Genomic DNA, 21624 nt, shown 5'->3' with positions numbered 1-21624 from the left:
TCCCCCCCCCCCCCCAAAAAAAAAAAAGAACTTTTCAGTGTAAGAGGGCCTGATGGGAAGAATTAGGAGCAAAGAAAGTACTGAACAGAAGCTTCAGAAAGAGAAGAGATGAAGAAGCATTACTTAACTCTTCCTTTATTTGCCCTCTTTCTTAAAGGCAATCCTACAGAAAGCTCACACTGAGTAATTTCAGCTTTTGTTAAACTTTATTGCATAGACTTTTCTATAGGGCAACGAACGCTAGAGTTTATAGCTATTACAGTGTGAAAGCTTTACAAGGGTTTGTGGACAACTCCAGTTATATAGTATTTTTCATGCAGATAAGGTCTACGCCTCTAGTGCTGTTTATCTTGAYGAAGACGGAAAGTACAGCCAGCTTGACAGATTCAGAAGCTAAAGGCTGCCTAGTGTGGATCGTAACATATCTGTGGATGTACACATCTTTTAGTRCCAGCTCGATGACTTGACTGCTATGATCAAGAAAGGCTGGTTTTGTGCGCGAGAAGAGTTTGTGTCGCTGCTTGCAAACAAAGGGCTGTTATGTTGTAAAGTTGTCTCTGCTGGATGGGACCCACTGACTGGTTTCATAACAACCCTCAGACAGCCTGAGGTTGATGTCTCTTCACACTTGTTCTTCTTTCTAATTATTCTCCTTAAGTTTGCAGTGTGAGAATGGAAAGAGTGTGTGGTTTTTAAGGATGCTGCGCTTAGTGTGTAATTGCTTACAGAGAACATAAAACATACATGARAAAAGCTTACCCTGGTAGTTTTCTGTCTTGCATTTGGAAGATACCAAAGGAAAATAGTTAACTATTGGAAGCCCTGTAGTAAAGTGCAAGCATTTAGTGTGTTTGGAGATACCAGAGCTGAAGCTCTTTAGTATCGCGTAGAGTAAAAGTGTGTAGTAGCTGTGCATGCCTATCATCAGGCAAGCTGGAATGTTGTATGTGCCTGCGGTGTCTGTTTGCTTTCCAGTCATATGATTATGCAAGTTTGCAAACAGTGTAGTAGCTGCAATTGCTCCAAAATTGCACTGTCAACAGCTGATTCTGAAGCTGTCAGTTCATCAGATTCAAGTCATTCCTGGCTGATTGTGATGCCTTGAAAAGGAGCAGCACTGCCTGATGGATTAAAATGTACAGGATGCCAAGACAGAATGCTAGCTTTCTCAAGTCCTTTTTTTAATAGGACATATACTTAACAAAACTCGCTCCAAAAAAACAGTAAAACTATGTAGCTGTGAAATATGGACCTCTCCTTTTTATTCCAGTACAAAAGTCAAAAAAAAAAGTTACTACTGTTTTTCAAGAATTTTTGGAAGGTGCAGTGTAAGGATCTGGTAGCCTAATGTGATTTTGAAACTCATTCTTGGATGTGATGAGTTAGGCCAGCTATGGCAGTAAGTTAGATTCATAAAGAAACTTGTTCAATGTAACAGCTGAATGGGGACTTCACTGGCTTTAGGAGGAGGTTTCCAGTAAAACTTGTATCTTGTTACCTGTTACAGGTGTAAGTAGTTCTTTATTAGCACAGGTTGGAAGCATGACTCCTCACAAGCTGCAATATGTTATCAAATATGCATATTACCATAGAAGAACTTCTAAGGAGACCATGCTGGTTCTGCGTGCTGTTATCTTAGCATGTAGGTGATACCTCTGCAGAAGACCAATTCCTTTGGCATTTTAAGATCTTTGAGGCAGCATCCTATACTGAAAGGAAGCACTTATTTGTTCTCACATCTCAAGGAGTGAAGTGCCATTACTCCTGGTGACTTGGCATAAAGAGCTCTGACCTGTAACTGTGTAGGAAAGAGGCACTTCAGAAAGTATAGGAAGTCAATTGACTGGAATGTGAGAATTAATTGATTAAGTTTGGATTGTATAAGGATGATGTATTTAGTTTCCTAACTGAAATGCAGTGTTTGATGCAGACTTATTTTCTTTGCAGGTACATGTAAAGTGAATTTTCCTGACCCAAACAAGCTTCATTACTTTCAGCTAACTGTAATCCCAGGTAACTTTCTAAACATACTGTTTTTGTCTCTGAGTGTTTGTGTTTAGGAAACGTAAGTCCAAGACTTTACTCAAATCCAATAAACTTTCCAGAAAACAGTCAAAAAAAAAAACCCAAAACAACAACAAAAAAACCTCTGTACTGCAATGACTGTAGCAGCAGTGGAAAAATGGGCTTGATTTTGAGAACCAAGTTCTACTGAAAGCAGTGGTTAAAATTAAGCAGATCTAGGAAGTGTTCAGGTCTTGTTTGCTCACTTCGGTTGAAAACATTTTTTTTCTCTCAGCCAATGTTGAACTTTGTGGTTTTATTTGCTGAGAAGAATCTTGGACAATGTCTAGTGAAATTACTGTAAATCTGCCCTGTTATGTTGCAGATTTATTCTTTCCCACCAATTGGTTGATTCTATAGAGTTGAAAAGAAAGGTGACAAATATTACTATAAAACTTCAAATATATGCATGTCTGAAGATGGTTAACATGTGGGAGGTTCTTAGCCTTGAATATTGATGTACATGGAAATTAGGTCTCTTACTACTAATACCACTTAARTATACTGTGGAGCTCCTGCTGGCATGCTGTTGAACAGAAATGAAGATTCAATAATACTTTTCCAGAATTCATTATTTCCAGGTAAGTTTCTTCATAGCTATCTGAAATTACGGAGCTTGTTGTTCTTATAATTAAGGCCGTCCATTTTAGGGTGGATGGTTGTGTTTTGTGGATGAAGTTGTGTGGAAGATTAACTGCTTCAGATGCACATCCTATTATTGCTGTGTCTTACCTTTGAGGCTTTGTACAGCTATTTAAATGAGCATTTACCCATGCAGTACATTGTAAAATGTTCAGGTGAGGTGTTAGCCAGTGCTGGGATCAGTATTTCCCTGCCAGGTGACTTCTCCAGGTCTGCATTGTCTGTAGATGTTTATTGACAGCAGAAGTGAGACGCAGTGTGTTACCTGTAGAAATAATGGCTTACACTTGCATCCTGCAAGTGTAGGAATATAGGAATGTTTCTGATAATGCAGTATCTTGATACCAAACGGGCACTAGATGTCACTGTTGTTACTTCTTAACCAAGATCAGCTAGCACTCACTTGGCAGTAGAAATCTTGGGTGGTCTTTGAGATGTCTGTTCATGTAACTTTTCTGTGATGGAAAAATGAGTATGACTGCTCTATTCAGTATAATCAAAATAATAAGTGAAAGTGTGAATATGGAACTCCTAGCATCTTCTTCTGTGTAGAAGATAGTCCCATGTATGTGGTGAGTGCCAGTCTGTTCATCTGCACCAATTATTTGCTCTTTGGTTTATAGGATGCTACTTTAGTTTGGAAATGAGTTCGCTTTACAAGGTCATCCTGATGCAATTCAAGAATGTCTTGAATGTGGAACAGTGATAGCTCTTTTTTCAATATTAATTTCAAGGTGTCTTAATATATAATCATTTTTTTGTCTCAACTGCTGCTCAGCAAGGTGTTGTAGCCAGAAGACAGGCCTTGCAGTGCATGGTTTTTGTGCTGGCTTCATTGCTGAAGTGATCTTGGGAATGAGGTGATCTTAATTAACATTTTGTTACTCTAAATATAGCTGCACAGCTGAAGTCTCTGCAGTTGCAGTCTGACCGAAGTAAACATCTATTTTCAGCTGTGCATAATTCAGGTACAGAATCTTGTGATCAGCTGCAGCTTAGCACAGCTCTCTAAAGACAGAATATAATACATAACAAGAAAATCTTTGTAGCTTTTTGATTAGTTTTAGTATTGAAAAGGTTGGCTCTAGAGTATACTGAAATCTTAGTTTTTTTCTGGGATAGCAGAGAGACAGCTAGGTGGTTCACAGAATTTTTCTGGCTCAAATGGCTAAAAATCATTGCTTGAGGCAACTGTTGTTATAATGCCTAAACAAAGTTACATGAATCTCCTCCTTTAGGAGGAAGAGGCAGTTTTTCCTGCTGCGTGGAATAGTCTCTACCGTTGAGTAGCTGAGTTACTTCTAGAAATTCAGTTCATATGTCTGACTCTTAAGAGTGTGCTTTCCAAATAGCTCTGCAGCTCTCCAGTTGCAGAGCAAGTGTTGGGCCCAGCTCAGCTGCTGATGCCAGGGCGTATCGAATACCTTCTTGTAGCCCTGACTGTTGGGGCCTATGGGCTAGGTTTGGTGGTCTGCATAGCAAGGAGCTTTTTGTAGGCCTACTTCTTAGGGTTTGGAGTTTGGTCATGTGCAATCACAGAGATTGCATCCTTCTGTGGCAAAGCTGGTAATGGTGTGATAATTGTGGTGTTATCATTATATAACATCTTGTTTATTGTTTCATATTCTGGTTAACACTAGAGCTTACGTTCTGTAAATACAATTTATGAGGAGTGTTACACCAGGATAGTTTCTCACAGTAGCTGACTGTCGGGGTGCTGTGCAGGTACCAGCTGAACCTGCTTTTTGACACAAGAAATACCTCTTGTGGTTRGTGTCAGTACCTAATTTTATAGGCAGTCTGTTCTTGGGGGCTTTGTTTTATGCAGTCATGTTGAATGTGCCTGGTCTTGAAAGGGCAATGAAAGAAAGCAGCTCTCTTTTTCGGTTCTCACAACTTTGGTGGTTAAGTTCACTTTCTCATTTATGTCAAGCTGAAATACTTCCAGGAGTGGGTGGAGTGAAGCTTCAGCTCCCTTGTTCTCTGCTTCTCATCATAATCTTTCTGTATTTAATATCTCAAGATTTTTCTGAGGATGGGGAGTGTCAAATAAAAATGAACTTGTAGCAAATCTTGACAAGGGTTACTGCTGATTTTGCATAATATTATTTAAACTTTTACCCTGTTTAGTTCGGATTCCTTTGTGATAGCTTTCTTTGCAGTGCACAAGGAATGGATGTAGAGTAGCACACTAGAAAACAGGATAACTCAGTTTGACTGTTGTGACAGTATAATCTGTATTCCTGGGGCAGATGCTGCTGACTTTCCCTGCTGTCTGGAGCTTCTTCCTCCTTTTGTAGTCTGAACCAATTGTTCTGTCCTGTAAAAATGTCCTTGTGGCACCAGTTTGCCTCTTATTATGTAACCAGTAGCGTATTAGATCAAAACTAGGAAAAATGAGATGCCTGGAATGCAGGCAGTGTCTACTGGCTACATAGATATTTGGAGTACAAAACTGGATGCTGAGTACAACATASGAATTGCTGGTGGTAGGAGAAATGTGTGATTTTTAGGTAGCTTGCACATAAAGAAAACTAAAGGCGTGTGTAGAGTTAATGTTTTTTTTTTTTTTCCTAGAGTTCTCAGGCAGTTGGGGTAGTCCCGGGGTTGTGTGATTAGTTTTGCATCTCATTCTTCAGGGAGTTAATAGAGGCTTTTTTCTGTTTTGCATGCCATGAAATGACAAATGTCGGTGAGCATGGCTGAGCATTTCAATGGTGCTTATTCTAGGAGCTGCTGCCGAAAGCGCATCCTTTGTGGCCTGTCCTAATTATCCTGCACATTTTCATTTAGAGAGATAAATCAGAAGTAATAGAACTTAGTGGTTTCACAGCACTCTTGACCATCAAAACACCTTACAAACGCAAACTCAGTTAAATACCGAATTGTTAATATTGTTAATGTGTGAAACTTGAGACAAAGCGGGGAGGGATGCTTTCCCTGTTAATACAACTTAAATGCACAAATTTAGTAGTAGGAAAACTAGGGCAGTGGCACTCACTTATTCCCTTTCTGCACAAGTCCCTTGCCAGTGACCGACTTCAAAAGTTATGCTCTGAAGCTATTTCAGCTGACTGCTTTATTTACAGCCTTTTCCTCACTATTACCTTTGACAAAAACTGAAGCTCTGGCAATCGCTTTCACGTGAGTAGCTAATAGAGGGTCTCTGTCCCAGTCGCCTTGTTGTGGGACAAAGGGAAAGAAAACCATGTGGGAAAACAGAGTTGCTTAATTTGCAGTGCTGTAAGACTGCTTCATCAGGAAGGCTTACAATCTTGTTAATGCATTGCATGATACAGGGGCTTTCCAGGGGTATGTATTTTCAAGACAAATTTGAGTATTGTTGCTTTAGAGAAAAGKTTTACAAACATAGAGGGAGAATTTTAAAAAGGAGGAGGAAGGGATGCTTTGTTCTGCTTTACTCTGCTTTGCTTTTCTGTTTGGTAAATGTGTCCTAACTTTTTCTGTAGCAGAAAAAGTAGGGTATTGATGCCTTTTTTTTTTTCTTTTTGTTAGCATTGACTTATGCCAAGGTAAACCAGAAACATAAAATGAGGAGTTAGAAATTGTAATGCAAGACAGTGATGAGTATTGATCCCTCTYTGAGGTGAGAGGGAATTGTGTAGTGCATGAGAAATACCTGCTGGTTGGRTAGAGAGTCTGAAGTGCCTTTAGACTCCCGGTGATTTTTCAGCCTTACGTAGAACATAATAAAATGAATAAAAAGATTAAAAATAAAACAATGCATGCGGTTATAAAATGCCTGGGCACCTAAGGTATGCTTTTGCTGACCGAAGAGGAATTTCTTTGGGACAATTGTATTACAACTAYGATTCATTTAAACAGGGATTTTCTTTGACACAAGGCACGTGTAGATGTATACRTCAATAAGCATCTGTTTCACGTCGGCTGGGAGAACTGTAGCAGGATAKGAAGGGCTGCTGTGCGCTTTGCTCCAAGTCCACAACATCAAAGGACTGTTGCGACTAAGCCAGTGAAAATGGCTTTCCATTGCTAGCTTACTGGGCAAGCGTAACAGGATTACTGTTTCTCCTTCACCCCGCGATACAGACAGCGGTCTTCTCCTTATGCGGATATGGGTGGGAGTTTTGTGTGATTACACTGGGAAGCGATAGCTTGATAAGCGCTTATGGGGCAGCGAGGAGAAGGCTTGAGATATGTGACTTGTAGTGTAAGAACYGCTGATGTCCCTCATGGTGCTCCTCACCTGTTGCCTTGTGCCTGCTGAAAYGATTAGCTCGGACCCACAGGGTAATTTGGTGGTGGTTTGGCTGTTTGAGCTCCCAGGTGAAATATTAGAGCCTTTTTGTAATCGTTCTTTCCTGAAATCATTACTGACATGCTTTGTTGTGCATTACGCAGGCTTGACAGGGAGCAGTTTCATCAAAAGGATATTAGTGTAAATCACCTTTATACATCTGAGTCTTTACTGAAGAATTACTTTACTGATTTGTATCTCAGTTCCTCTGGGGAGAAAGACGAATGTAAATGCTTTGACTTGTCTTTTATTCTTCTCTGTAAAATTGCAGATGTGTTTGCTTGCTGGTAAAATGTAGTCTGTCTGACAAAAYTGTTTAATCAATGAGATATACTCCAAAATTGCATTGGAATGGAGATGGAGAATACATTTGAATAGTGTGTGCTGGGCAGATTATTACAGCGAGATTTGCAATGGCKAAGGCTTGCAGTTTCATGCATGTGTATGTAGGATGTAAGATTTGGGTGGGTGAGCTTCTAGAAATTGGTACTTCATTGTAGCTGTAAATGTTACTGTGTGGGATGGAAAAAACCATCCATGTTTTGTTGTCATATTTTGTCTATACTGTTACTGGAGCCAAAAATTAGTGCTGATATGCATGCACTGATTCTGTCAGTGGTTCACACAGAGGCTCCTGGAAGAAACCAAACTATGCCATATTTTCTGATGTCTCCTGTGGCACACTGGGCTTAATGTGCATTTGAGTCTGATCTTGGCAGCACCAGCCATGACTGACTCGCTTCCTCCCATGTCTGATGACTTGTGTTATTTAGCAGAGTGATTCTCTCTCCTACTGAGCTGGTCAGCTGGCGAGAGGTTGCAAAGAGTAGGGGAGTATGTGTTGGCTGCAGTCTTTGATTATCACAGTGGAGCTGTGGATCAGCTACAGGTTTGTGATGAGATTGTAGGGTGGAATGAAAACTGGGCRGGTGAATATGGTGTATTGGCTGGTGGGAGAAAATAGGTCATGCTAGATTCAGACAGGGACTAAGAAGGGGACTGGTGCAGAAGACAATGCTATTCTGGAAGCAGGTTTTGATGAAGTATATCAGGGGCTAGAGGTTCCTCTGTGTGCGTGTTAAAACAAGCTAGATTATTAAAAGAAAAAAAACCTCTAACATGATTTGCTATTAAGGTTTTTCTAAGCTGCGGGTTGCTTTACAGAACCTTTTTTGTGATGATAGTTTAAAAAATAGTGTTAAAAAGACTGTCGTGTAAGGTGACAAGCCTTCCTGACCCTTAAGTCTTCACCATAGCTGACAGTGTATGATCCAGGGAGCTAGAGTACTTGAAGTAATGTGGACATGGGCATTCCTTAGGAGTCCGTAACCCTTCAGTGTGGCCTGGGTATCTATCTGCATCCCTTTCTTGATGAAAAAGGCATGATAGGTGCCTTGCAAGACAGACCCATTTCAGATCACTTGCGAGCGTCTTTGCTTCCAAGCACAGACGTCTCAAAAGCTGCAGGCTGACTATTTCAGTCTCAGGTTAAATGCAGCTAGGTATTTTCAGGCTTCGTATTTTAGAATCTGGTGGTTTGAATAATTCAGTAATGAATCTGAAGTTGACAGCGAGGCAGGCAGGTTTCCCTAACTGATGTATTGTCCAGGACAATTGCCACTCAGATGAGCAAACTTGCTCTTTTTTTTTGTAGTACGCTGTGAAGCATGCTGTTGCACACCAATGTTCATATTATTCATGATGTGAATGCAGCACAAGTCTGGGGAAGATGTGGCTGAACAAGATTTAACATGCATTAGCAAGTAGAGTATGTTGGTGGTGTGGTATCGCGTGTCATACATCGGCTCCGTGGCAGAAGGTTGTTCATATGAATGCAGGGATTCAATCTAAGGTTCATCTGACTTGGTTTCGCATGGTACTGAAGTCTGGAAGGTGGTTTCACCTGGGTCTCTCTGGGACTGTTGACTCCTGTGACTTAACCAAATCCCTGCTATAAATCTTTCAAGGATGAGGGGGACGAGAGYGCACCCTAGCCTGGGAGGAGGCTTAGGGGAATGTACAAGGCACTATAAGAGCAAGGCAAACAGATTTTCTCCCCTGAGCTCTCCCAGCTGACAGCAATTCTACTGTTTTCATGAATGAAGAACTGCCTTGTATTTGTCCTGAAGCTCTTGTGTTGGAAGAGACAGAACAACCCATCCCTGTTACCGTCTGTGCTGCTTCTCATTGAGACGCACCCAGTTCTCTTCTTTCCGAGTCCTTGTTCTTACTGGTTACGAAAACCTTTTTTTTAAACAACAACTGCTCTGTAATTTTGACTGTTGTTGTTACTTTCTCAGTGCTTTTTCCAGAACTAATAAACAGTGTGAGGTGAAGGGAGCCGAAGTGCAACATGCCGTTTAAAGATTGTACTCTAGAGTCGGCAGGGGCAGAACAGTGAAGTAAGCAGAAGACCAYGTGTCAAGTGAATCCCAACTCATGACTGTGTGGGCTGCTGCAGGGCTGAGGTCTCCATGAAATAATCTGTCATGTCACCTCATACCTAGATTCTACATGCCAATGGTTGGCTTAGCACTATAGTTTCATCTGTGAAATGCTGTTTCTACCTCTTTCCTCCTATGTATTGCTTTCTCTTTATCTGTGCCCGATTTCGTCTGTCACTTATTGCTTGATCTGGCTGGGTGTGGAGTGACTGGTGTGTGTTGCCTGGATGGCTGCAGTTCCCTTTTCAGGGGTACCTTGGAGCTGCAGGCACCCTCCTCCTGTAGTTCTTTATCTGGCAACAGTTTGACCCTCACTGTGCTACCTGTGAGCTTGGCTCAGGAGTTTAGTTTCCTCTAGAAATGGAGATATCTATCTAGCTTTTTCCTCTTGCTTCCTCCCTAATTAGAGCCCATAGGAAGTCTGGTAATTAGAATGGGATGACTTTTTTTTTTTTTAGAGGAAATGTGAATGTAAGAATAACCTTTGGCACTTACAGTAATAGATAAAGCTAACCTTTGGGAGAATAAGGTGAAAAGCAGCATATTTTGAATTGAATTTTTCATACGTGCTTTCTATGAAACTCAATACAGTGCTAATTGTTTGACTAACTGATCTCTCCATTGCAATAGTGGTCTGTGTAACCAAGACAAAACCAGTTTTCTCTTGTTTTCAGTGGATGAGCTCCTTTTTCACTCTCATTTCACTCTCATTTATCCTAAGAGATGCTTCAGAGAGAGCAAAGGAAGACATCTTTATTTTACTAGCTGGAATTGTATTCCAGGCATGACTCAGAAGATGTCATACTGCTTGCTATAGCTATTGTTGGCAAATGATTTCAGAGTTGGCCTTTAGGAAGGGATATTAATAATGGGAAGAGACTGGCTTTCATCTGGTTGAAGAAGGTATTATAAAAGAACATCTGAAAACAAGAACATTTGGGCATAGAATCTTAAAGAGGTAGTCACAAAAAATAGGATGACGAATATGCTTTCAAGTCTAATTTTACTAGATGACATTAGAGTATTATGGTATAAGTAGATTACAAAGATTAAAACTGCATGGGTTACCACTGAATACTACTTCATGACAGGTATTTTGTATTACATGGCATCTATTTTTTTTCTCCTTTTTAACTATCTATATTGTGGTTCTTGTTTGTTTGTTTTACTAGATGAGGGCTATTACCAAGGTGGAAAGTTTCAGTTTGAAATTGAAGTTCCTGATGCCTACAATATGGTGGTGAGTATTTGTCATTAGTTTAATGGCTGTTGCTTTGTATTTCCTTTATGTGTAATAGAACTTCAAAGGGAGCTTGGCACTGAGACTGGGAGGATCTTCTGTCTGTTGCTAAAACTTTCTAGGGTCATAGAAAAATCCTGGTTGCAAGGGACTTTTGGAGGTCGTCTTGTCCCCTGCTCAGTGCTGCAATAGTATTAAAGTTGGATGAGATTACTTGGGCCTTGTCCAGTCAGCATTCGAAAAATCTACCGAGGATGGTGATTCCACTCTGTGGGCCTCTGTTCCAATGTTTTGTTACCCTCAGTGTCAACTTTTTTTCTTTTTCCTCCTTATCTAGTCAGACTTCCCCTTGTTGCAGCTTGTCGGTTGCCTCTTGTCTTAGTGCTGTGCGCTTCTGAAAAGAATCTGTCTTCACCTTCTCTCTAGCTTCCCATCAGGTAGTGATAAATAGCAAAAGGTTCCCACCATTGGCCTTCTCTTYTGCAGGCTGAACAAACCCAGGTCCTTCATCCTCTGCCAGACCCTTAACCATCTCAGTGACTCTGTGCTGGGCTTGCTTCAGTTTGTCAATWCGTCTTGTACTGGAGAGCCCAAAATGGGACACAGTATTGCAAAGGTAGTCTCAGAAGTCCCAGGGAGGGGAAGTTACCTGTTGCCTTGATCTGCTGGTTGCACTCTTGCAGTCTTGTGTTTGGTTAGCTTTCTTTGCCTCCAGGATAGTATTCCTTCAGGGAAGAAGGAAAAAAAAGAAAAGGGAGGCAAAAAACAATGGATTTGCAGCCCTCTGGCAGAAGCTGCCARATAGTCAGACCTAAGGATCTCCCTTTTGGCTGAGGTCCCACTCTTGTCTATTCTGTTGTTAATCATCCTTGAGACCATACATAATGATTATTCTCATAAGAATGATATAGCTAAGGAGAGCAAAATAGGTAAATAGAAAGGAAATTTACCCTTTATTTTTCCCTCACACTTGCKCTGATAGTTCTGATGTTGGACTTCAGTGTCCTTTTGAGAACAAGCAGTGGAGGATGGATAAAGCACAGATAGCACAAGTGGCTTCCTCCTGCTCACTACACAAGTTCTGCTTGTTCCTTCTCAGGCTGTTTAATTGAGTATCTTTAACTATTTCAGCATGCTCAGTGAACAGTTTTTCATAGGACCTCCAAATGATTGCCCTGTTTTACTATAGATAGAGAGCTTCAAATAACTTGCCCTTTCCAAACATGAAAAATTTCTGTATTTCATGCTCTCACTCTACTAAAATTACCGATCTTAACAGAAGAGGGGGAGGTGCACCTGCAATAAAAATAACTTCAGACTTTGTTGGAATTTAGCTGTCAAAAGAACRAGATTGATTCCAAAAGTGGAAAACAATTGAGGCAGAAGTCTCATTCTCATGAATTACTCCTGCCAGTCTGTATTCTGGTAACTTGTTATGTAAGGAAACTCATTGGAGCATTTAAATTGAAATATTAGTGTTTAGATGTATGAATTGCAGGAAGAATGATGCTTAAGTTTGGTTTAGTTTGAATATTTTTTTTGATAATCTTTTGTAACCTTTTTGCATCCTTGTGTTTTCTCATTTCTTACTCTTGGCAATGATAATTCAGGGCCCTTATTTTAGAGGAGCTGAGGAATGTATATGGGAGGATACTAGAGAAGCATATTTGAGAAGACCTTTGACTGTTTAGATGCCTCAAGCCTAAATACAGAATCATGTGTGGTGTAGTTGCAGTCACAGCATTATTTGTGACTGATATATGTGTGTGTATATATACACACACACACACACACGCATGCATAGAGGAGATGCAGACTTTTGGAATTTAATAGCATGAATTCCCAGACTAAGCTTGGAGAACAGAGCATTAACACTATTAATGGTGTAGAAAGGCTAGGTTTCTGCAAGTGGTGAAGTTGGATTTGCATTCCAGAAGATGCCTTTGTAGGTTTTCCAATACTCCTTTATTTACAGTCTATAGATATACAGAATATATRCAGTGTATTTCTTTTTTAAAAAAAATTCATGCCCCTGGAGGATGGTAGTGTTTCTGAAACAGCTGTGAATTTGCCTACTCCTTTCCCCAAAATAATGCTCTTCCTTCATAATATTGGTCAAGGAAAGCGGGCAACATTTAGTAATATTTTCTGGTGAACTCAGAATTCACCAGAAGAAATTTGTCTTGTGTACCTTCAGAGAACAGGTTTTGATCTGTCCCCTCTGCGAAGGACCATCCCACTTGATGCACAGTTTCATCTGTCCTTGATTCTTTTTTTCTTGAATTGGTAAAAGAGAGAAGTAACACTGCTTGAATATCTCAGATGTTCACAGTTCAGTGATTTATTAAATTGGTCAGTAAGGAGGGAATGTGTTGAGCCTCGTAATGATCTGCCCAGTCAGTGGGGCAGTCTCCTACAGCTTTTTGTGTGTGTGTGTTGGGGGGGCTTTTTTAAAACAATGTTTAGGATCATAGAAGTATAAYAATAAATACAGCTATTAGTGTTATGCCAACATTTCTAGCTAAAAAGCTTTTTGCAGCTGTGTGCTTTTTTTTAAATGTTAAGTTCCCCTTAACCTCACCAAAGAAGGTGAGGACACTGGTATAGGTCRATCTTACTAGCTTAAGTGTGCAGTTATGCACATGCTGTAAATACAAAATTGGTAGTTTAAAATGACTACATCCTTATTCTAACTTGAATGAACTGTGCCATCACRTACTGGAGGAACACGGTATTCATGATAAAGGAAGAAACAGTCTCATGCTCTYGACTGTCTAATTCTTAGTCATCTTCAGTAATAGCAGCTTAGTAGCTTTGGGGCAATGCTGGGTCGTAATTAAAGCATAAGGGAAGAATATGCAATATATACTCATTTTAATTTCTTAAAYTTTCTGTTCATGGTGTTTGCCTGAACAGCATTGCTGTCAGGAGGCACTTATTACMTGTGGAAAGGAGAACTGGGCATTAATTTTGACTTTTAAAACTCTAAATTTTGGTAATTCTTCTGGTTTGTTCTGGTTCAGTGCTCAGTGTTAACTAGGGGTTTCTAAATTCTGAGCATCTCTATGYRGGTRTGCCTTTCTGCAGTTAAAAAGAAGAAAGCAGTAGGTTGAATGTTGAGGTAYGGTCAGATTATTAATGAAAACACATYCACAAATATTGGGGTGGTTATGGCRAGGCTGTAGTTTGTTTTYTGCYRGGCAGAATCTGACTGAAATCGATAGTGGCAATGTCTTTAAAAGAGCATGTCAGGGTTGCCAGTGCTCTTTCAACCCTTAAGCAAGGTTAGGATGTCATACATCTGCATCAGGCTCCTTGYGCTAGTGCTGAAGATGCTTGTTAGTAGGGAGTAAAAAAATACCGGGCGAGACTGGCAAGTCGTGTYAGCCCTGCCTCAGAGCCTGCGTCTGTTTTTTTCTAATTTCTTTAGCCTGCAGGAAAAAAAGAACATCTGTTTTTAAAGCAGTAAGATGCATAGTCTATCGTGCGATTTCTGTAACACCATCCTTTAGYTTTTGCAGTATGTTGCTGCCAAAATTCTGTGTTCATTGCTCCTCTGAGGATTTTTTTTTTCCCTTTCATTCCTCATAAGCAAGCATTCAGCTTTTGCACTAGAAAATGAAACAGAGGTATAGAGTGGTAGTATAGTGGAAAAGGATAAAAAGACATAATTAAAGGGGAAAATCTTGGTTCTGACTGTGTTTGTGAACTGTAGTCATAGTGTACTATCCTGCTGAGGAAGCAAGTCACTGGATCCTGAGCTGTTTTCTTGCCCAGCAGTGAGTCTTTGATTATAGGGAAGTAACTTATCCTCATGTTTTTTGTATGGCTGGTTATGATACACAGTGATTTTTGGCACTGAGGCTATAAGATTCTTTAGTGCAAAGATTCAGGAGCCTGAAACGRAAGAGGGATGCTGTACAGTACGGATGCTTTGGGCTGAGCCCTGCTCTGAAGYGCTGCTGCTTGCTTAGGCACAGGGCATGCACCTGACGTTTAATCAGACTTCTAAATCACTGAGATACCGTACTTGGGTACGGGAAATGTTTGTTAGACTTATCTGTAAGGCAATAAAATAATATAAAGGTTCTTACAGTAAATTTTTAATTAGCTAAACCTATTTAAGCTGTTGGAGAGGTGGATAATTTTAGAAAGTGACTGAGCTTGAGAAATGGGAAGGGTTTTTATTTTTAATAAGTTCTTGGACATGCAAGGTGGCTCAGCTATATTTGCATTATAGTGCTATTAGAAATTTAATTGTATCATCCTGCTTCTGCAGTTTGATAGGCTGCATTTTACTTTGTGGTTTCCAAAGAGGCTGAGGAGAGGAGTGGTGAGCTGCTGCAACAGGAGCTCACCAAGAGACTTTTCTAAAGCTGAATGTTCCCCAAAGAGAAATCTTCTATGTGCTAGAACTGTGCATTCTCCTGTTGGTTAGTGCCAGCTGATTATGCTCTCACTGTTGCTAATTTAATGCTAAAACTGAGCAAATGTTGATGTCGACTGGTTCAGCACAGTCAAATGGAACAGATCTGATGYTACTTGTGGCCCATTAGCAATTACCCATATGTAATCTTCTCCTGCACCTCAGCTGTGTGAAGGYAACACCCAAGGAGTTGCATGCCTTGGCAGTTGTCCTGGGTTGGTTCAGCTGGTAYGCTAATGAGCACTCACCTGCAGGCTTTGTATTTTAATACTTCCTCTCTCTGGCATTTTATATCTCCTTTCTGTCTGCCTGATTAAGGCAGACCCAGAATCTTTCTTGCCTCTTTTCCTGTTGGGRTATTGATGGTGTAATCTACTACAAAGAGCTTCAGTATTGAGGTTGCTGCTTGCTTTTTACACTTGCATTTTGGAAATGGGGCCAAACTGAGGAATTCTGCTTGTCCTTTCTCTGTGGCATCCGGGCGAGCAGTCAGGTGATGCTTCCTGCAGTCCTAATGGAGGAAGCAGAACTGGCTGTGCTCCCAAGGACACAAGTGTGCGTGCAGTCCYGAATGCAAAGGCCACTGCTTTCCAGGGACAGCTGGAACTGGACCCTTAGTGCTATGCACTGGGGACAGCAGACTGACAGTCTGGGAAGAACCTGGCACTGCATGTGCAGAATCCTCTGGTTGGATCTGAACTCTTCTAGTTCCCCTGATTTTTCTTCACAGCTAAGATTTTCTTGGGTTTTGTAGCACCATTTCAAAGGCATGACACGGAATGAGTAGGCTTAGCTTTTGGCATCTTCTGGACTCTAATTTTTGCCATAAGGACTGTCTMCTTTCTGAATACAAAAAGGAGAAAACTAGTGTTTTTGTCTTGAGGCATTTTCCCCCGAAAGTGGGAAGTCTTCCACGTGGGAAGGAAAAACTTCTCTAACACTGTGAAATATTAGTTACCAGAAAGCCTGTAAACTACTTYTTGGTGGTAGTGGAACATCATGTCGGAACAGAATACAACTGGTACAGCCATGGGTGGTTGAAGGAGGATCATGAAAAGAAAAAGGGAGTGGAATTGGTTCTGTAGTTTCTCCTCAAATGATCAGGCCATTAGAAATATTAAAATCTATTGGCAAACCTGCCAGGTGGCCTTTTAAAGCATTATTCTTTTCAGAAAACAGGCTGCACATTAATGAGCATTCGTGAAAGAAAAATAAAGCTTGTTAATGTTTGTTTATAGAAATTTTTGGTAGTGTTGCTGTCCATAGAGACATAAGAGAGAGCTGTGAAGCAGCAAGCGAAAAAACAAGAGTATTTTTAAAATAGGTGCTGGTGACATCAAGTCAGTGAAATCTCTTGATAAAGAAATAAAGTAATAGCTTTTCTGCTTTCAGATGCAGCTGAAACCATGGGTGTCAGAAGATTAGGGACCTGATGTTTAACCTGACTCTAGCACAGGTGTGGATTAACACTGACATAAAACTCAACTCCCTGACTCTGGGCCTTGTGYGATTCTTGCATGTGTGTTAAGGCCCACTCCTACTGTAATGCTGCTCCTCTTCCACTTGTTGAGCTGTGTGATGCAGTATTAACCATGTTCTATTTAAAGCTCAGGGCAGCGTGGCTCTGTTTTTCCCTTAACTTGTTTCTCTGGGCTATGTGCGAAGCTCAATTCAGAATTCTTCAGGGCCTGGTAAAGGAGAGGGGCTGGCAAGAAATAATCTCAGTACTGTGGGACTAGGTTGTAGTTTGGTCTCTGTAACTGGTATTCCTAATACCTCTTTTGGTTAATTCCATTTTGTAGAAACCATGAAGAAAAAAATGGGAATCATTGCTGCAGTGCAGTTCACAAGAATGCTTTGGGCTGACCATCTAGAGTCTAGACACAACGTTTGAAGTGATGTTATAGACTTCAGATTTCTGCTAGGGACCTCATTATTTCTCCAAGAAAAAGCTTGTGAGGTGGGGGAAAAAGACAGTTTTAGGAAAGACTAAACATACACATGTTACTAGATTTTTTTCCAAACTGATCAAGAGCTGAAAATGTGAACTAGCTTCATTTATTATCTGGCATTTCATAGCCAATCTCTGATGTGGTGAGTGATTCTCATAKGACCTTGAAGAAAGCAGAGACTGAGGTTTGAGTTGTGTGTCCCTTCTCTGTGTGTCTTCCAGTGAATGATTTATAGAACATCAGTTATTCTGGATAGTTGATAGCTTATATATAGTTACCAATGGGAAATTGGAGGTCTCCTTTCAAAGCAGCATGCTGTACYGTAGAGTAAGAGCATGCACGTGGCACTTGGAATGAAATAATTAATACTCCATCAACTTGCACGTTGTCTGGTCTTCTGACAGCTTGTTTTGTACAGCTGTACTCCTTGTTAGAGGAGGAGAGGAAGAGAAGGGAGAGAGTGCTGCTTTCACCTGGAGAAGAAAATTGCTTTTTCCATGGCTGGGATCCCCAGATCTCAGGCTGAGCTACCCCTGCATCTTCCGGTAGGTGAGGCGAGGGCTGAGCATGTGAATGATGAAATAAATTGCTTCAACTCGCAAGTATCAGGTGTTTGCCTGGGAGATGGTCTGAGGCAGTTGTACAGAACAGTCGTGTCGAGGAAATCTGGTGCGGGTTTGGTGGTGTAAAGAAAGACTCAAAGGTGCTTTAGAGCTTAAGCTCTGAGAAGGGGAAGTCTCATCTGAAGGCGAAATTTCTGATAGTGTTCAGGTTGTCCGAGAGAACTTTTGTTTTTCAATCAGGAGTGTGTGTTTCTCTGAATTTTGAAGATGAGGAACACTAGGTTTTGATGAAAAGGATGAATTATTTTGTTTCTACATTACTGTAAACTGAGAAATGAGTGACTCACTTCAAAGACTTTGTTTAGCCTTATAAAAATGACTTTGAGGATTTGGGTGGTTTTTGAAAAGATGTAGTTCATATGAGAGTGCCTTACCCTTTTCTATTCATCTCTGCATTTCCATGGCTGAAGGCAGAGGCATTAGAAATGCTTTGCCTTGAGCTACAGGCATGGAAAAACACCACTGCTTTYCCTGCTTTTTGAGAACTAGATATCTTTCCAAACAACACAAACATGTAACTTGCAGGAGACTGGGCTGTTACCGGGCTTCGAAGGGGAACACTTGTGGATTTTATAGATAAGATGTTTTCTGCGTGCCACTTCTGCAGTGGTGGAGGCTGGCCCAGGGCTTGGGCAGTCGATGTCCCCGAGGACTAGGTCTTGAGTGGTTGTTGGGCGGTCATGAAGTGCATGTGGACAAAAGTTAATGTCCAAGTTATGAGTTTTAGATGTATTGTARTGATAGGTGTTTGTATGGCAGTAAAAAAGTGAAATAAAGAAACAGGCATGTTATTGGTTGCTTAATACCACAGATATTTGCTCATCTTGTCTCCAGGGAGTTGGGCTGAATTTAGGATATGTATCTGAATATTGTACTTAAGATAGTAGCAATTTGAGAACAAAGCAATGAGACAAAACATGGCATGCACTGTGCAATTACAGCTTTTGGAGCTATTTTGTCTCCTGACTGAAGATTTCRTGGGAAGCAGTGGAGAAAGGTAGCTCTGCAACTCTGATGTGTGATTTAATGGGAGTTATGAGTGGTACTGGCCTGTGTTGCTAAATAGCACTGTACCTGCTATAAGAAGAAGTTGTCTGCTTGATTGAAAGCTGCAAATTGTAGTTTGGAGGACAGATCTGGCTGTTGCTAAGCTACTAGCATTTTAATGACCCATTCCTTATTTACTTCACCAAAATCAGAGCAAGTGAGAGTGTTTTTAAAGAATCTGCATGTCAAAACCCACTATGGGATTTAGAATTCTGATGACCTTGCCTTAAAATAAGTCCTTCCCCCCCCCCCACTAGTTTAAGTCTGGGTGTGAGTGGTGGTCTTGATGCTTCTCTGAGAGCTTAGGAGTAGGGGAGGGTCTTTATTTCAAAGAAACTGTTATTTTGATGCAGTTCTTCACTGATTTTCRTCTTCACTGATGGCTCTTCTGCTGGTTTTAGGGAACATCCAGAACTTGAGTAAGCCCTGGAGAAAAACAAAACAAAACATGTACTTGTGTTGTTATGATTTAAATTGTTGTCCTGCTGATTAAGTGTTAAGAACCTGGATAACATGAGTTTTTTTTTTCTCCCTGAAGCAGACAGGAGAGGAGTGTAAATGGGCACTGTGTCGGAGATGGAGGTTCCTTTAAAATGGCTTTTTTTCTAGGAAGTAGCTGAGTACCAGCCCAGCTTTTGAAAAGAGTTGAGGAGCTTAAAGGGCAGAGAAGGCTGGTGCTCCTCACATTATACTATCCAACGCTTTAACATACCAGCCTAGGCTGTGACTATCAAACACGTTTGTCTCTTCAGTTCTGTAACTTGTAACAGTGGTTTGCTTTTGTTTTAAATAATAACACTAACTTGTTTTCTATYCTGGCAGCCTCCAAAGGTAAAATGCTTGACAAGAATCTGGCATCCGAACATTACAGAGACGGGCGAAATCTGCTTAAGGTAGCAACAGCTTTCTGTTTTTCACTTTGAGGTTTTTCTGTGTGTAATAAAACACTATGTAATTTTCATGTCAGTGTAATTTAGCATCTTGACAGATTCTGCGAATCGAGTGGGCCCGTGACCCTTGGGGACCCAGGAAATCCTCTGAAASCACTGTTCCTGCTTTGTATTAGACTGTAGAACTGTTCTTTAGGTTTGGACACAGCATTTAATTTTATCTAGGGTGAAAGCAAACTCCAATCCAGACCAAACTTAGTCTTTCTTTTTCCCCATAGGTGAATAATCCTCAGTGAAAGGGCTTAAAGCTTTTACTTGTTTAATGCCTAAATRTGTTAAGTACTTGGAAACCATTTGTATTTCCCAAAGGGAGAAAAAAAATGCCTTGAACTTTGACAGTAATGACTTTAAATTTGCYATTTGTTTATTTTCACACTTAATAGCTGCTATGAAACACTTAGTATCTGCTGTGACAGCATATGAAATGGATACTTTTACTTTAAAGATGGAGGGTGCTTAGTTAAAATATGAAGCCCAACAGCTCACTTCTGCTGAAGTAACAGATTTATGTTGCTGCACTTTGGCTTGATAGTAAATGTTTCCTCTTTAAAATCAGCTTTTGAAACTTTAACTTGAGCATTTCATCATGAGTACCTGATGGTGAAATTGGGCAGAAACTAAACWCAGAAGTGAAAAAGCGTAGCTGTCATTTTTTTCAAGTTAATGGGACATAAAGGGAAAACTAAATGAAGCATAAGCAGTGAAAAAGGCAAGCTGGAAAACTCTTCTGAAAATCCAGAACAGTTGCCACCACGTGTAGCCAATCAGTGTTTTCTTAAAAACAACTTTTCCTTGACTGTTTTCCTCTAGATGAAAAAAAATCATTTTAGTATTGTGCCCAGGGTCATGGCAAGAAAAATAGTTTTCATACCGAAGTCTGACACATGTTATTGGTTAGGTTAGCCTTATCAGCTGGTAACAGGTACAAAGCTGTTACCAGTGCTTTTGGTTTTAGTGATTTTGTCCATCCTTCTAAGCAGCTAATAATCAAAGTATAATGAAAACCAGACTAGGAAGACTGTAGTATTTACCTGATGTGCTATAGCTGTCAGACTGCAGCAGGAGTGAAGTCAGCAGGGGTTGGTGTCCCTAGACTTTAAYGTGACTTTGAGGATTTGAAGGTTTTAAGCTATGGAAAAGCTTACAAAACCCCAAACTTATAAAAGAATGTGGTTGACCACCATTATTGGGATTTGCATGCTAGTGAAATGGAAAGGCTGTTTTGGCAGATATGTATTGCTGCTCTTTTTTTGAAAAGGAAAAAAAAATTGCTGTCAATCCAGACCTGCACTGTTTCAGAGTTCCTTCCTCAAACTATTGTATGTTATGCAGTTGAACTTTTCATTTGACAATAGGGACACTGATTGAAGGATCACTTTTTTACAGTTTAAATGCCACCAAAGTCCTTGTGGCTTAATCAATGGAGAGAGCTTGGATGCTCTGAGTCAAAAAGCCTAAGTAAAGGACTGAATAAGGGAGCTGTTTGGAACCARCCAACAGGAAATACTAGACTCCAAAACGTAGGTAAAAGTTTAAGCTCTGACTATAGTGCTGCAACTTCAGAAGCTAAATAAAGCCTCCTCATGTTGCTGAGGATATTTGTCCTTTWAGTCTTAAAATGGTTTTAGTTTTGGTGGATGAACTTAGTGTTTGGACATCGTAATTCTGCTTTATGAAGTTGTTTCTTCAGAATTTGCTCTGAAACCTTAGCTTTATTTGAGTGTCAGATACTTTAACATTAAACCTTTAAAGCATCTAACAAGTTAGATGGAAAAACTAAAATAAGCTGGATTGCTTTGTGTCTATTATAATGGAGAATGCTGACTATATATAGTATCTGCAATCAACTTCTTGAGTAGTCTTTGTATAAAAATAGCTTCAAGTCTYTTTTTTAAAGCAGAAAAAGATCCTGATCAGTATTTCTTCCAACTTTCTTTTACTAAATATACCTTTATGG

The 21624-nt window shown here is 40.3% G+C and overlaps 1 protein-coding gene across 1 annotated transcript in view; it reads left to right on the top strand.

Annotated features, from left to right (window-relative positions):
• Positions 1–21624, top strand: part of UBE2F (ubiquitin conjugating enzyme E2 F (putative)) — a 77712-nt gene that overhangs the window by 10227 nt on the left and 45861 nt on the right. The window contains exons 3-5 of the mRNA XM_085299315.1: positions 1948–2013; positions 10602–10669; positions 19540–19610. Of these exons, the coding sequence (XP_085155441.1) occupies positions 1948–2013; positions 10602–10669; positions 19540–19610 (205 nt within the window). The remainder of the gene's footprint in view (positions 1–1947; positions 2014–10601; positions 10670–19539; positions 19611–21624) is intronic.

Source organism: Rhea americana, unplaced genomic scaffold (genome assembly GCF_003343005.1).
Source record: "Rhea americana isolate MKP2758 unplaced genomic scaffold, rheAme1 scaffold_15, whole genome shotgun sequence".
In the NCBI taxonomy this organism is placed as follows: domain Eukaryota; kingdom Metazoa; phylum Chordata; class Aves; order Rheiformes; family Rheidae; genus Rhea; species Rhea americana.
This window is presented reverse-complemented; position numbering and strand designations above follow the sequence as displayed.